Source organism: Cuculus canorus, chromosome 7 (genome assembly GCF_017976375.1).
Source record: "Cuculus canorus isolate bCucCan1 chromosome 7, bCucCan1.pri, whole genome shotgun sequence".
NCBI lineage: Eukaryota > Metazoa > Chordata > Aves > Cuculiformes > Cuculidae > Cuculus > Cuculus canorus.
The window spans coordinates 4348932-4365380 of NC_071407.1; the positions used below are offsets into that span (position 1 = coordinate 4348932).

General features: G+C 36.9%; 1 protein-coding gene across 4 annotated transcripts in view; it reads right to left on the reverse strand.

Moving 5' to 3' along the window:
- The window catches only part of ATRNL1 (attractin like 1), a 511034-nt gene that overhangs the window by 241740 nt on the left and 252845 nt on the right, over window positions 1-16449 (reverse strand). For all 4 annotated transcript variants that reach the window (XM_054070985.1, XM_009570598.2, XM_054070987.1 and 1 more), the window contains exon 25: window positions 10851-10912. In XM_054070985.1, the coding sequence (XP_053926960.1) occupies window positions 10851-10912 (62 nt within the window). The remainder of the gene's footprint in view (window positions 1-10850; window positions 10913-16449) is intronic.

Genomic DNA, 16449 nt, shown 5'->3' on the forward strand with positions numbered 1-16449 from the left:
ACACACTGCTCTTCAATGTCAGTCGAACACCTATCAAGCGTCTTCAGTACAGACTCAAGTTATACCCTGAGGAAACCTCAAACTCCTGTGAAGATTTCCACCTAGTATAGAAGCAGTCCTTTTAACCGAGGAGAACAGGAGACCACATCTAAAGAATTCCCTAATCCTGGTGTGGGAAAATACTACAATTCCTATTTTCATAACATCTGTCTCTTAGAATCCCACACAAAGTGAACATTTCTGCTTGGAAACAGATGTAACTGGTACTTATCTTACTCAGAATGAAACAAAAGGAAGAAATCAGAGACTCATGGACAGAGCGCTTGGGCTTCTGAGTAAAAATTCAGTTCTGAAAGTATATGTCAACACCTTCTATTTCCTTGGTAGATGAGTGACAGATCATCGATGATTCTGAGCTTTATAAATGAAATATTTTCAGAGACAATTGGTTAGGGGCGGACTCTACTTCCACATAAGGAAGTCCTGTTTTTCTCTACGTTAGAATCGGAGATGAGGTGTTTTATGAAGCAAAGAGAAGTCTGGCAGATAAGAGGATCAGATCTTTCTACAGAATTTCATCTCCTGCAGAGCAGATGGATATGAAGATGAAAATTTATTTCTACATCAGAGGACTCTTATTGACTATGGCAGGATGATCTTAAAGGAATTCCTCAGAAAGTATCTTATTCCCTGTTCTTATTGAGAAAAATACCAGGAAACCACAGGGATATTGTAAGTTACTTTAAAGAATAGAGCCCTACTAAAATCTCAGACGCAGCCCGGCTTTAAAGATATCACATAACTGCACGACTCCACCGGCCACTGCAGGAGTCACACTCAGCCATGAGCAAACACCTTTAAGCAATTTTTCTTTTTTTTTTAAATGGCAGAGAGTGCTTAAATCTCAGAACTTAACACTTCTGAACAACCAGTACTCAGGTAAACGTGGAATTTCACATCCTCAGCAGTATCTGATCCAAGCATCATTTCTTTTTAGTGTATGACCTATGTTACAGCTACATCTTAAAAAGTATTCAAGTAAAACTTCTTTAAGAAATCACCTTCTATACAGCTATATGCTCAATCTTCTGAAAGCCCAAATCAAACTCCACAAAGGTATCACCAGCTTTTAGATGCTTCCTGAACAACTCCAACCTGACTGTGACCAGGAGATGATACTGTTGATCTGCTGCAGCAGGATTCTGTCACGTAGTTCACACCTTTTAGTCATAGAATGAATCATAGAATGGTTTGGGTCCAGTTCCAACCCCCTGCCATAGGCAGGGACACCTCCCACTGGATCACGTTGCTTCAAGCCCCATCCAACCTGGCCTTGAACACCTCCAGGGATGGGGCAGCCACCACCGCTCTGGGCAACCTGGGCCAGGGCCTCCTCACCCTCATTTTTGACCAATTCTCATTACCTACCCTTCAGGCCATCTCTAGCTGCTCAGCCAAACGAGAATCAAAAAGTAAGTCAGAACATGTCTGAGCCAAGTTCACTATCCACAAGGCGAGTCTGAATTATTTAAATGATATAGTTTTCAAAAATATCCAAGAAGTTTGTACCACAGCCACCTGGAGCACTTATGTGTGTATACCGCCAGTCCACTCAAAAAAAACATATACGTATATCTGTATAAAATATATGTGAATAGGTGAATATATGTGAATATATGTGATTTCATATATATCAATAGAAGATAAAATCATGTAGGTATTATGGGAGAAGAATAGAGTTATAGAAGGTGATTGCTTTCCTGCTTAGATGAATAGCTATATAAATAACAATAACAAAATTGAAAGTATCTGAGCTGCCTCTACTCTAGTACTTCCAGCCAGAACACAGAGCAGCAGGTATTCATGGAGTGATTCAAGTTGCTCCAGGGGAGGCTTAGATTGGATATTAGAAAAATATTTCTTTACTGAAAGGGTTGTCCAGCATTGGAAGAGGCTGCTCAGGGAAGTGTTGGAGGTGCCATCCCTGGAAAGGTTCAAAAAACATGTAGATGTAGGACTTTGGGACATGGTTTGGCAGGTACAGTTGTGTTGGGCTGATGGTTGGACTGGGTGATATTAAGAGGATTTTTCCAACCTTGATGGTCCTATGAATGCAACCCTGAGTATACAACAAATTATAAACAAAGGATTAGATGCACGGGCTGAGGCACTCCAGCTCTTTTGCACATAGAGTGTAACTCGTGGAGGCACTAAAGATTTACCGTAGTAAAAGACGCTTGCTGTCTTCGAGTGGCCCACTGGTCAGAGCAAATAGTTTTGACGGGAGCAGCCTTTTTGGTTTGAGACTGATTTTGGCAGTGGAGATCTGTAGCATTACAGAGGAGCCAAAATAAAGGTCATGGGCAAATTAAAGCAGCACCCCTGTGCCACAGCGCTTTCGGACTGTTTTCCACAAGACCACTAGATGTGGTGCAGAACACTTGGACTGCATTATTGAAGTTAAAAGAAACACATGAAAGGGAAATGAGTCTTAAAAAAATACAGTATTCTGCCAAAAGAGCACTGTAGGGAGTCTCTAGAGGAGCATATTTAAAACTACTATTAAAAATGTAACCAAAATAATTGTTGAGGAAGAAGATTAAGTAAAATAATAAACTAAAACTTCAATAATGGTATTAATAAAGCTCTATAAATTAAGCTCTGAGTGCATAAATGAAAACAGGGAGATTAAAGTATCAATGGTATCTACCGCATTTTATATAAACCATATTTTAAAGCCAGCACCGTAAATGAACTATCAATATAAAATGTATTAGTTTATTAGTAAGAATGGCTACTGCATCTGTGTAAAATCATTTACTAATATATATTAAATGCAGAAAACCAACTTAATCCTTTACCTCCTGAGGCACAAACTCCGACTCCTATAATAGTCCAAAATCATCTCTGACAACTGCCCCCACAAAGTATGGGTTTATTGGTCTTTGCCTTGCAATGAAACAGTAAAATTACTTCTTGAAGGTAAGGAAGAAGGAATCATGTTTGAGAAGGGAATTTTTTTGTTTGAAGTAAGATGATTATGACCAAAAAAAGCAGATTTTTTTTTTTCATTACACACATATGCCAAAGTGTTACAGAGAACGTAGGGAGTTTTTAAATAATTTTATTAAATAATTATTAAAAACTAACTATATAATGTGTAAAAACATGCATACTTATCTGTTTTCCTAAATACATAATTAATGTGTGTATATATATATATAAAGCTGTCTTTTCGTATTAAATACACCACAAGCCACACATGCAGCAACTGCAGTAATGTATGAATGAATAATCAGTTATGCTAACAGCCTTTATAGGCAACTAAAAAGTGAAAACGGATATAGTGTACATCACTACGCTATCCGGAAGACCGACATTCACATTTCATTCTGCCAATACAATATCAAACAATAGCGAACCATTTGAAAGGAGCTTGAAATATATTATGCAATAAAGCCCTAGATGTGAACTTTAACTCTCAGCTGTTCATCCTTTCACCTCTTTGAAGCAGCAAATAAAGAAGATTTACAATCAAAGGGGCTTAATCTAACATAATTAATCCCTGTAGAATAAATAGAATATTACATTCATAAAGTGTGATTATGTTTCTTTTACTCATGGAGAAGACTTTCATTTGCCATATAATTTTATGGGTTTGCCCTTCATGGGTGAAACACACTACTTTGACAAGTGATATTGTATCTAAAAAACTGAGATCTAAATAAAAAAAATAAATAAATTCTGTCCACTAAATTTGCAGACACATTATCAAACACAGAAGTTAGTATTTTCTTCATTAACTTCTTCAGTAACTTCCAAGAAGAATTAGAAATTGAATACGTTGCTTCTGTTCAGAATTGTTGTACTTTCACTCCAGCGTATTTTGCTGATTTATCCCAATTAAAGATTTATAATTAAGGTGGAGGGAAAGACTCATTTAGAAAGTCAATTAGTGAATTTGGGGAAGAAGGACTTCAACCAATACCACATCTCAGCAGCTTCTAAACCAAAAGATTCACACTATTTCAAGGAATTTTTTTATGCTTTCCCCTCATTCTGTTCTTTCACTGCACTGTTTCTTCAGTGCACTTTGATAATAAATCACAGAAATATAAAATATATCTACAGAGTCACTGAGCCACGTCAGCGTTGTTTAGAGTATTAGACTCAAATATAATTAAGAAATATAATATATTGCTGAAGGACATTTCCCTTCATTATGTAACATTTTCAATACCAAAGAGATGAATATATTTGAAGTGGTAGGTCTAAAAAAATAGTCATAACTATCCTTATTAAAGGCTCTATTAACATGACATTTTCCAGAAGACAAAGTAGGGATTTTTAGATTTCCAGGCCAAAGAAGCCCCCGGATACCTCTTATCCTGATATTTACAGTTTTGACTGAAAAGACTCAAGACATGTAAGGAAGAAACAATTTTGAAATTGTAGAGTATTTTCCCAAAATATCACCAAAAATTATTCAAAACATAGAAAAACAAATACGCTGTAGAACATAATTGGGCGGCATAAGCAGATTAAATTGGGGTTTGCAAATAAATTACGTGATGTAACTACTTCTTAATATGTATTTTTTAGTGTGGCTTCTGGAGTCCACAGCAATTTCCTTCATTTTGCTTCTTATTGACAAAATGCAGCCCCTGTCCCCCTTAATAAATCCCAATAAATAAATATAAAAACCCCAAATCTTCCACACAAAATCCTTTATTCAGTACCAGGAAGTTTTACTGCAATATTTCTATTAATATTCTATTTAAAAAGCTCACTAGATGTGTTTCTTTTGAACGCAGATAGCTTTCCTGAAAAGTAATAATTACATTTAATATTTTAGTATCCGTGAAATCCTCACCATAACACCTGGCCTAACACTCTCTTTTCTCTCTTTCTGTGATTTATTACTACTGAGCACGAGGACCCTGAATATTTCTCCACTGCCATAAAGAGATTGCTCATTTCTTCGGTGTCACTCACTTCACGCCACTCCACACCGACTGTGTCTGCAGAAACAGGCTGGCAGAGTGCTTGTCACTTGCTGTAATGGACAGTGACATTATTGCCTAAAGGAAATCCCTAATATTTCTTTACTCCTTTTATTTTTTGTTATTATTTCCCTTCATCAGCTTCCACCTCACTTTACCGTATACTTCTATCTGGAAGCAAATTTCCGAAGTTAACTTTGCAAGCGGTACAAATACCTTGTCATAAGACGACAGAATTGCTTCTCTTTTGAATTAAAATGAAATAAAGCAAAATCTCAAGTCCATTTATCACAGATGAAAACCTGTTCTGGTTCTATTGTTTAAACTACGGTGGACTGGAGTTTCATAAAAAAAGTGACCAGGATTTAGAAGACAAATAGCTGTGAGCACCGACATTGTTTTACTCTAAGAAAACAATTGACTAATCGGATTTAGGAAAATACAATATAAAATTGCAGGGAATCAAAACACAAACACAATATGAATTATCTATGATGCTTCTTAGGAAACAAAATGCAATGTAGTTGTAAAAAGATGCATCCCTAAAAGGACAACATTACAGAACTGTCTCAGAGTAAGGGACTATGCAAATTAAACTTAGTCTTCATGAAATTTAATCTTCAAATGAAAATTTAGTCTTGAAAAAAAATACTTTATTCTGACCAGCAGATTGAGGCAGGTGGTCCTGCCCTTCTACCCTGCTCTTGTGAGACTTCACCTGGAGCCCTGTGCCCAGTTCTGGAGCCCTCAGCACAGGAAGGACACGGAGCTGTTGGAGCAAGTCCAGAGGAGGCCACAAAAATGATACGAGGGTTGGAGCATCTCCCGTATGGGGACAGGCTGAGACAATTGGGATTGTCGAGAAGAGAAGAGAAGAGAAGAGAAGAGAAGAGAAGAGAAGAGAAGAGAAGAGAAGAGAAGAGAAGAGAAGAGAAGAGAAGAGAAGAGAAGAGAAGAGAAGAGAAGAGAAGAGAAGAGAAGAGAAGAGAAGAGAAGACCCCAGGAAGACCTTACAGCAGCCTTCCAGTACTTAAAGGCAGCCTACAAGAAAGCTGGAGAGGGGCTCTTTATCAGGGAGTGCAGATATAGGACAAGGAGTAACACTTTCAGGTTGAAAGAGGGGAGATTGAGGTGAGATCTCGGGAAGAAATGTTTTCCTGTGAGGGTGAGGAGGCACTGCCCAGGTTGCCCAGAGCACTGGTGGCTGCCCCATCCCTGGAGGGGTTCCAGGTCAGATTGGATGGGGCTTGGAGCCCCTGAGCCAGTGGGAGGTGGGTTGGAACTGGCGGATCTTTAAGTCCCTTCCAAACCATTCCACGATTCTGTGATTCAAGAGGCCTGGAAATATATTTCATGTGTCACCTTCTAAGGCCTCTGTGGTGAACAGTACCTCAATGGCAGCTTTGATTCCAACAAGATTTAATAAAAGCAGTAGTGACAATTTTCCTTTTGTTGGGGCATGCTAGGCTACAGCCCCATACCAGGGACCAGTGCTAGTTAAGATTTTCTTTCTCTTTCCCCTCTAAAAAATACTAGGAAAAAAAGAAATCTTTCAAGTCCTGTTACTGTAGCCAAACCTTTACCTTCCAGCTCCCCTCTGCACTTAAGCAACTCCAGTTACAACAACTCTATTCATTAGGAACTGAGTAGAAACTTGGTTTAAGCACATCGCCAGGCACAATGAACAGTTCTCAGTGTATTTGATACACAGAGGAGGAGAGAAGTTCCTAACTGAACGAAGGAAAAGCTCATACCTGCTGGGTATCAAGGGAGTGCTCAGGCCACCAGGTTTCAAGCCCAGCAACTATTTTGTACCTTTAGGAACAGAGCACGTTGAAATCAAAATAGAGCAAACACTAGTGTACTCACATGCACTTCCAAATGACTCAAAGGTCAACCACAGAAAGAAGAAAAACATAACGGAAAACAGTTCTGTTCACCAAGGGATTAAATGACTCATCGGTTGTTTGGCAACCGAGGCAGTGGTACTGGGGAATCTCCTTTGCCCGCAGGCCACTAACAAGTGGCTGCCTTGTCAGGAAATATGAATAGATCAAATAACTCTCCAGTGATGCTGAAGTTTCTGTGTGATTCAGAGAGTGGAAGACACAAAACTCCCTTCCACAATTCAAAGCAAACATTTTAAACAAAGAAAACCCACAGAAGTCAGATTGCCCACTGCAGTACAGACATGCTCGTCCCAGTGGAAGTCACACAACTATTTGCTTCTAAGTGAGGGGGAAAAACTGTTTAATGCATCACTAAGTAGAAATCAATTTTACTCTAGACCCAAATGTAAAATCCATTTTCCTAAGATAACCTGATTTTCGTGTTACCAGAAAATATTCTAATTTAGATTTATAAGACTTCTGCATTATCTGAGAACCTGTTCATGGTGGACATGATCTGATCCTGACACACTATGTTTTGTCTTTCTTACAGAGATCAATATTTCATGTCATAAAAATAAGCATGCCAAAAATCTGGCACTAATTTATCACCTTATATTTTAATGAAAACAAAACACAAAGCTAAGAAGACACAGCAAAGGATGCCAGTAAAGAGAGGGAATTCATCTATTGCAAATTTACACCAAGAACGTCAGGTTCAGGTCCTGAAGCTCTCAGGAGCTCTGAAATGCAGCCACTCACCCCCACTGAAGTGATTGTTTTGAGATTTTTGGCATACAGTCATACGAGGGTAAAAGTTTGGAAGGTGGTGAGGCACTGACCAGGGTTGCCCAGAGAAGTCACAGATGCCCCATCCTTGTAGGTGCTCAGAGCCAGGTTGGATGACAGAAGCAACCCGATCTCATGGGAGGTGTCCCTGCCCATGGCAGAGGGGTTGGAACTGGATGATCTTTAGGGTATCATCCAACCCATACCATTCTATGATTCTATTATTCATTTTTCTTAACATTACTTTACTTATTACAGACTGTGAAGTCTGTAATCCATAACAGCAAGGAGAGATGTTACAGAAGTGGCAAACATGCACCGCTCCAGTCCATTATAACAGCCACCAGTTGGCAGCTTCACCCCAAAAGCTGAACCAGGGGCAATGGAAGGAATCATTCTGACAGCATAAAGATGACGTACACTCAGAGGTGGTGCCTATTTAGTTAGTGGTTGGTTCTGTATTTGGAACAGGCTTTTAGAAAATAGTTATGACAGTAGCAGTTGCACATCCATTACAAATAAATTAATAGCTAAACTTTGTCACCTATATCCATTTCATGTTCGCCTGGTTTTTGATAATGAGACAAAACCGCATTTCTTACCAAAATTCCTGCTTCAGACTCTTGATACAAATAGTTTTTCTGATAAATGTATGAGTACTGTTATAAATTCTTAACTATAATTTTATTAAAAAGCAGGTTGGAAAAAAAAGCAAACTAAAAATATTAAACACTGTCAAATTTTATGAATGCTAGAATACAATCTAATGAAAAAGTGAATAATGTTTTCAGACCCTAAAGATAATTCATATTCCATTATGAAATGTATAAAATGTCCTGGCTTTCTCTTCAGCTAAAACAATATATTCATGTAAAATTTGAAAAAAAAACCCTGAAAACTCCTTTATTGATTACATCTTGGAAAAAAGGCCAGGCTTTAGCTTATTGCGTGTTTTACTGGTCAGGGTAATACAGGAGTAGATTGTCTTTAAATGTCGGGACTGCATTTCTTCAGTGTAAGAGAAAAGATCTTTCACATATTCTACCTGTGAAATTTCCTAATGAGATCTGTACTGCTTCAAAGCAGGTGCGGAAAAAAAAAAAAAGAAGTCACACTCTTCTCAGTTTTGTGATGGCTAAAAGTCTTCAAGGCACGAGCTAAAAAAACATTGAGTAAAGCAACACAGATGCCACAGCTTCTATAAGACTGTTCAGAATCTGTTCCTACTCTTTTATATCTGATTGCATTTCTGCTCTTAGTGAAAAGGTCACTGAACCAGTAGCCACAATGAAACCTTCCAGAATAAAAAGAATGAAATTAAATAGGGGTTCTGTTTTTCACTATGTGTAATATGGTCTGGAGCTCTACGGTTTCTGTAATATTCTGCTTATTTTATTTTTTTTAAATACCTTGTATTTCTGTAACTTTTCTGTTCTAGGACATATACTGGTAGATCGAGCATTAATCACAGATCTAATCATAGCTTTTGTGCTGTATTGTGTATAGTTTTAAATAAATGCCTTACAGAACAATACTTCTAAAAACAGTCCGTCTTGGTACATTGGGAAAATTATGAGAACCCATTATTTCGATGATTCTGACTCAAGCAGTAAAACGTACATTCCATCTTTACCTCTGAAACACTCACCCTACAAAGGAGCAGTTTTAAGCTACATTTATGAATGCTTGTTTTTAACAAAAAAAACCCAAACGTTATTGTCAAACCTATTTGCGGCTTTGGCAGCCAGGGGGAACAAGGTTATTCCATGTGCTCAGAAACAGGAAAAACAAAATACGAGAGGGGAGAAATGAAAATGCACATTTATCAGAGTAGGTTGAGGGAGGTTTTGTTAGCAAGCACATCCAAATTCATCTTTAAATATAATTATTTTATCTGACAATGATCGTAGCAAAGATGACCTGGGTTATCACCAACATAATTTGTGTTTTTAATATACCACATTCCCACCCATTAAAAATAAAAAAAGAAACCAGACACCACAAAAACAAACCAAAAAAAAACCCCAAAGCCGAAATAAATCCTTATTAAAATGGTTTTGTTAGGTTACAAATTGTTGAAATCAGATTTGTCTTCTCAAGGTTTGGATAATCATCCTCATTTTATACATCCATCTTCCAGGAAAAAAATGAAACAGAACAAAAAGAAAAAAAAATCAAACCAGTAACCAAGCAGCAAAACCCCAAAACACTACTAGATTGAACTTTAGGCAACCAGCATTTTATTTCTCTCTTTGTGGTGAAGGAGGAGAAACGAGATGCTTTGCATCAGCAACTAAGACATTAGCCAATGCCTTGGGTACAAAAAGACTTTAGGGTCTGCTCATTTCTGCCCCCCTCCAGGTGACAGGAGTTAACATTGGTCATTTCAGGGCACTTAAGATTCTGATTCTTCGGTTACTGCTCTTTCGAGCACAGTGACTGAAGGGGAAGGAAAAGCTGTACTGTGAACTTGCGCAATAAATGCACGGCAGCTCTAGAAGTACAGAACGTCTGATCAAGACAGGGGGCTGTCACTGTTCTCATTTTGCATACACTTCATGGTTATTGGGGAATATCTTCACAGCAAGATTTCAAAGCTCCGTAACTAATCTGCGTATATCCATTTTATAAGGCAGCTGCACTTTCAAGAAGCCTTTCAGTAGAGTTTTGCTCAGATCCTAGAACAGTTGAAGCCAATTCCTGTAGAGCTGCCACAACCACATCTCACGCATCACCTCCTGCCTTTCACAGTGAAAATGTTAGAGAAGAGTTGGGGTGCTCTGCTAAAAATAACAAGCTATTGAAGAGAAATATCATTTTTAGTAATTCTTTACAAGAGTTTATGAAGAATTCACACCCATAAATTACTAGTTTAAGTCAATGTAACCGGGTTATCTAATCACTGCGATATACAGTACATATCTAGTGTGAAGATACCACTAGTGAAGTGTGAAGATACTACATCTAGGGTGACTGTACCACTGAACAGCTGAAAGATGCCAGCAGCTTCCTGTAGTTACAGGGCAATGGTCCAGATCCTCCACTGGTGCAAACTACGGAATACAGTTTCCTCGCAGGAATTTTTTAAGATTAAGAGGCTGGATAACATATTGGTTTGATGAAAAAGAATCCACGTGATGTCAATCAGAAGACAGAAAAAGCAACTCACCTGAAGAAGGTGACAAAGAACTGTACCAGATCCATGATAGTATTGTGCTGTGAGAAGGCAATCTGCAAATAAAATAGAAGCAAATTATGACATTTTCAGAGTCAACAGTTCTTTTTATGCTGGGGATTTATGGCTCTATGGACGATTACTTTCAAGTGCAATTTCCATCTAGTGTACGCACACCTGCATTTACCATACAGTGAGATGAACGAGAAACTCCCATGTCTTTGCCTGTGTCAAAGTACAAACAACGGAATACAGCCTTTCTATGGAAGTCAAGTTAATAGAAATATCTATGTAAAGCTACGCAAAATATTAAGAAATCAGATTGATATAAGCTGTCTTCTTTATAGTTAACTGTTTTAAGTATCAGCATTTTCCATTTTAATAGCACTGAAATAAGGGTATAGAAATAACATAAGCCATCCTGTGCTTAAAATTAATACATTTAAAATACTTTAACTGCATGATATTAAAATTAATGCGTGTGTTAATTTTTTTTTTTAAAAAGGGAGATAAATCTGGTGCATAGTAAAACAAACTGTTTCAAAGCAAATTACTTTAAAGGCAAAGTAACAAATATTCATATAGGCTACATTTTTACAGCTTCCCCAGAACATGCATTAGTTCAACTCCTTACTGTAATTTTTCACAAAGATTTAATAATTATCTCTAAGACAGCATATACACACAGATGCACATTCATACTCGCACGCAATAGAGCCTATAATTATTCTTATAATTACTTTTTGCTAATGTTGAGAACAGCACTTAATATTTAAGTTATATCTACAAATATCCTTAAGTCCCTGTCTTGTTCATTTTTTCACAGTGTATAATTATCAAACTGGTGATATACAGAATCTTCCACTTTGAATCGCACAAAAGTGTTTATCTAACTATATTCCCAGTCTCTTCAGATAATTGATATTTTCAGAGATCTTTGTGCATTTAAGATTTGATGCTGACTACTAATTACACGGAATTACTGTGATTCCCTTTAACATTTGATTTGTGAACTTTTGAAATGATAACTCATGATGCTCAAGAATTATTATTCTTTGGGGTTTTAGGGCATAAAAACCCACTTAACGTTTAGTATTATAATGATGCTACTGTGCCTTGTGCCAGTTAAAACACAGCTCACCATAGGTCAGAGAACTTAAAAGTCCAAGGAAGGAACAGCCAGGAATAAGCACCGGGGGCACCATCATGCAAACATGTCTCTGAAATGCAATTTCTGCTTTCTCTTCACTAATAATTCCCAATTGCAAGCAGTGTAAACAATTTTAAGAGCTCTGGAATTTGATACATGAAATAGGCATTCCAAATTTCTCAGCCAAAAATATCAAAGATGTATTATTATAATATGTATTAACTTATAATACAACTTAGGGTACTTAACTCTGTTACTGCTACCGTCTATCTCCCCTCTAGAGAGGAAATCTACACCTCGCTTAAGTACGTTTCTTGGATCAAGGTAAAACCTACATTCTGTCCTGGGAGCCTGGGGAATGACAAGAAGCTGAAGACCATGCAGGAACAAAGCAGGAGAGAGAAAGAACTCTCTGGCTCACGTCTCAAGTGTAATCTATAAACGTTTTCACATTTGTGCAATAGAAGCCAAAATTAGAAATCCTTAGAAATTTTAACCTAGGTTACTGTCATGATGAATACTGTATCAAAATTAAGAGAGATTAGGAAGCAAAATATGTGAAAAAATTGAAGAGAAATTACAAACTGGACAAATTTTCAAAGTACCTGTTAATGCCAACAGAATTGTTATTTTACATAAAAAAATAATCTGAGAAAAGATGTAGAGATTCCTGTCTTTGCACTCCAGCAGGGCAAAGTCTAATCCCAACACCTGCTCTGCAGAAAAACCCAAAAGATGTTTGAGATTTTTGTGTGGTTAAAAAAAAAAGAAGAAAAAAAGAAAAAAGTTAGAGCTCCATCAAGAATGAAATTGATCTTATGACGTAAGAATCTCTGCCTTGAGCAATGTGACAAAAGATCAGTTTTTGTGTCACAGTTTGGAATATTCTAATGGTAGCGACTCTCCAGCTATGAGGATCTATGATAAACAGGAAGAGTTATATGCATTGGGGTTTTTTTTCCTCAACTTAAAGATGAGTCAAGTTCTTGTGCAGATGCCCAGAATAGAGGACTTTAAACTAAAATAGAACTTGGGAAGATTTCTCACTTTAGTACCCCAGAATGAAAGATCTTAGCACGCTAGATCAAGGGTTGATAAGGTAGCTGAGGTGTAACAAAAGGGAGATGGAGGATTTATAACCTGTGAAACAGGAAGAGATAAGCACATGCGAGGAAACTACAACACGCCATAAAACCGATATTTTTGCTAAAGTCGGGGCTTTTTGTATTCTAGTCCCAAGCTCATCGTGTGAAGGAGTTGTGGGGAGCAGGACCTCGAGTTAAGAACTGCAGTGACTGTTTAATTAAAAACGCTCTATAATTAAGCTCTGAATAACTGCTTCCAACTTGGATTTCGAAGTCTTATGCTTCTGTGTCAGACGTGAAGGACTTGTGTGCCTGAAAGTTTGCCTAACTTTTCCAGGTATCAAGCTAGCTTAATAAAAGATACAAACTTCTGTTTAGAAAACCCATACTGTCATTTTAATTTTAGAACCAGTATTGTCAGAAGTGTCAATATTTCTGCCTAGATTTTTATATGGATGAAACAAAATATTAAACAAGAAATAACTTCCATGTACAATCTTACTGCAATCTAATGTCCATTCCATTTGTATTCCATTAGATTAGAATAAATATAGATACATTCTGAAATCCACAGTCATCAAAAGTCAAACAGAGCATGAAAAGACTCCAAAGCAAAATGTTTTATACGTATGTTCCAGTTCACAGTCTTAAGAGATAGAAAGGTACATGAAGAAAAAGCTCATGGATGATAACTGAGCTGCAGCAACTCCTCCAGCATCACTGATGTATCCATTCTTTATTTCTCTATCACATTCAGGTCTTTGAAAAACAAACAAAAAAACATAAAAACCTAAGAAAGCACTTAAGATCTTTACATCACATGGCCTAGGAAGAAGAAAAGGCACTGTGCGGCTGACAAATTTTTATAGTAATTGAGGTTGTAAAAGCCAAATATCCATCAGAACGTGCCAGAGAGCAAAGCATGCAAGGATCCATTCCAACCAACATTTCAATGTATAGTACTTTTTAATTTTTCATATTTTGGTTATATGCATGATGTAGGAAACACACTTCACATTGAATAATGATGGAAGGAACACGTCTGTTGAAATAGGAACAACTTCTGAACAATTTCGGGGATATTTCCAACCCTGAAAAGTTAATATCTACAGGAACAGATACTTTTTTTTTCCACTGCTCTAGATACTTCATGTTCACCTTGACTATCGCATGCAGCGATAATACAGTCCTACAGAACAATAGGTCAAGATCTGTTCCACCACAAAAATGAGACAATCTTGAAAGACTAACTTAAGGACCTCTTTCATATGGAAATAGTAAGTCTGGCCTCAGAATTTTATGTTTTAATTTGAAAAAATATGTGTGAAGCTGTCTCTGCAATCTAATAAACCAATCCAGCAAAAGGAAAAAGAAAGGGAAAATCAGACACAACAGGAGTGCACAAAATCAAAATTCCATATTTGAAGTAAACATGAACCATATCCTTGACACGGTTCATATATTTAAATGATCTACACAAAAAAAGTAATCTTAATCTACGCTTCATTTCACAACATTATGCACTCATGTAAACTTCTATCTGTTCTGTCTCTCGGACAATTAACAAATACTTCTGTTAACACAATTCTTTCACCTTCCTCTGTTAGGAAATTAAGAATAAAAAAAATAGGAGTGATTAAAATAAAGACACGGTAAAACTTTGGTAGATGGTCTAAATATTCGACCAGGAAATAGAATAAAATAAGGTTAGACATAAACCAAACTAAACTTCCTGGGCTGTTGTTATGCATACTTAAACACTAGAGAATTATTACTTCCTTCAGTATCATCAAAACTGTAATTGAATTTCTTCTTGGATAAAACTATTATGGACTCCCACACTGGTGTTATGTATGTTATGAAGCAAAAGACATGGCTATCGACTAGACATGGAGACTGACTCCTTTTATTGTCTATCCTTTTTTACACGTTTTTGAGGAACACTTTTTTACTGAGGCATCTTCAGGCAACAGATATAAAAGATAATTGAGGAAACATTTGTGTAGATGGACACACTTTTAAGTATAACAGTTTTATCAACAACAAAAATGGGAAAAACCAAACACTGCAATAATTTGGAAACAAAATGTTGGAAGATGCAGATGCATAATAAACCTTCACATTTTCTATTTGTTGTATCAAGTGAAGTTTAGATATATAATGTGGAGAAACATGACTGCACCAATCCAAGTATGAACTATTTTTTGCTCCATCCTTGGAGGTGTTCAAGGTCAACTGGATGAGGCTTTGAGCAACTTGACTCAGTGGAAGGTGTCCCTGACAATGGTAGAAGGGTTGGAACTGGATGGGCTCTATGGTCCCTTCCAAATCAAACCATCCTGTTATTCTATTTTAAAGACATTGTTACGTGCTACACAGTAATTGGTTGGAAAAAATACCTGTGGGTATCTTGAAATGCTATATACATATAATTACTGAATAATCAGCAGTTACATTACAAAGTATCAGGTACTTTGATTTTTTTCGCAAAGATAACTACAGTTGTTTGTTTTTTCAGAGGGCAAAAAAAAAAATCATAATGACACTTCTTTCGGATTGGGCTTTTAAAATGAAAAGTGAACAGTAGACGGTAAGAAACTCTGTCATCCAATAGAAATATTTACCAGGAAAGCACAATACGTATTTTCTTTTCATTTGGAAAACAAAAATTCCAGGGAATGTGGTAAGAAAAGGACAAATTACCAACAAGAAGTCCAAACGCTTTCTGCCTAAAAGAGAAACATTAAACCCTTTAACATGGAGGCTAAAAATGCCACACGTTTATTCTACATACTGGATTTCCTAGAACTCGAAAAAGAAATTTTAGAGAAAATTTGTCCAGATCTTGCTATGTGGAACATGGCAAATCTAGTTCATAATAATCAGCAGAGATATGAAGGTACTTCATAGCTGAGTGACTCTGAAATAGATGTGGGACTCTTATAATGTGGAATGAATTACCCTATGGAGCTGCCATTTCTCTCCGCTACCAATTCAGGGAGTGTATGTGTAGTTTAAGCCATAGATCTAATGTCAACCTTAAAATACAAATAATGTTAGGTGAGATAAATTTTTCCCATAGTTTTCAAGTATCGCTTGGGTACTTCTGCAAAATAACATAACGTTAAAATAGGATAAAGAAATACTTCTTGAGAGGGTGAAATTATCAGAGAAGCAATATAGAGATAAGTGCCTACTGGCAGATTCTTACTGCTTTCTACTATGTTGATACCAGTAGAGAATTCAGTCTAATGTCCACAAACAGCCCTTCTAGACGATGAGAATTAGTGATAACAAAACTTTCATGGCCAATAACATAAACAGAATATGAGAGATAACCTAAAGAAAACCAGACTCT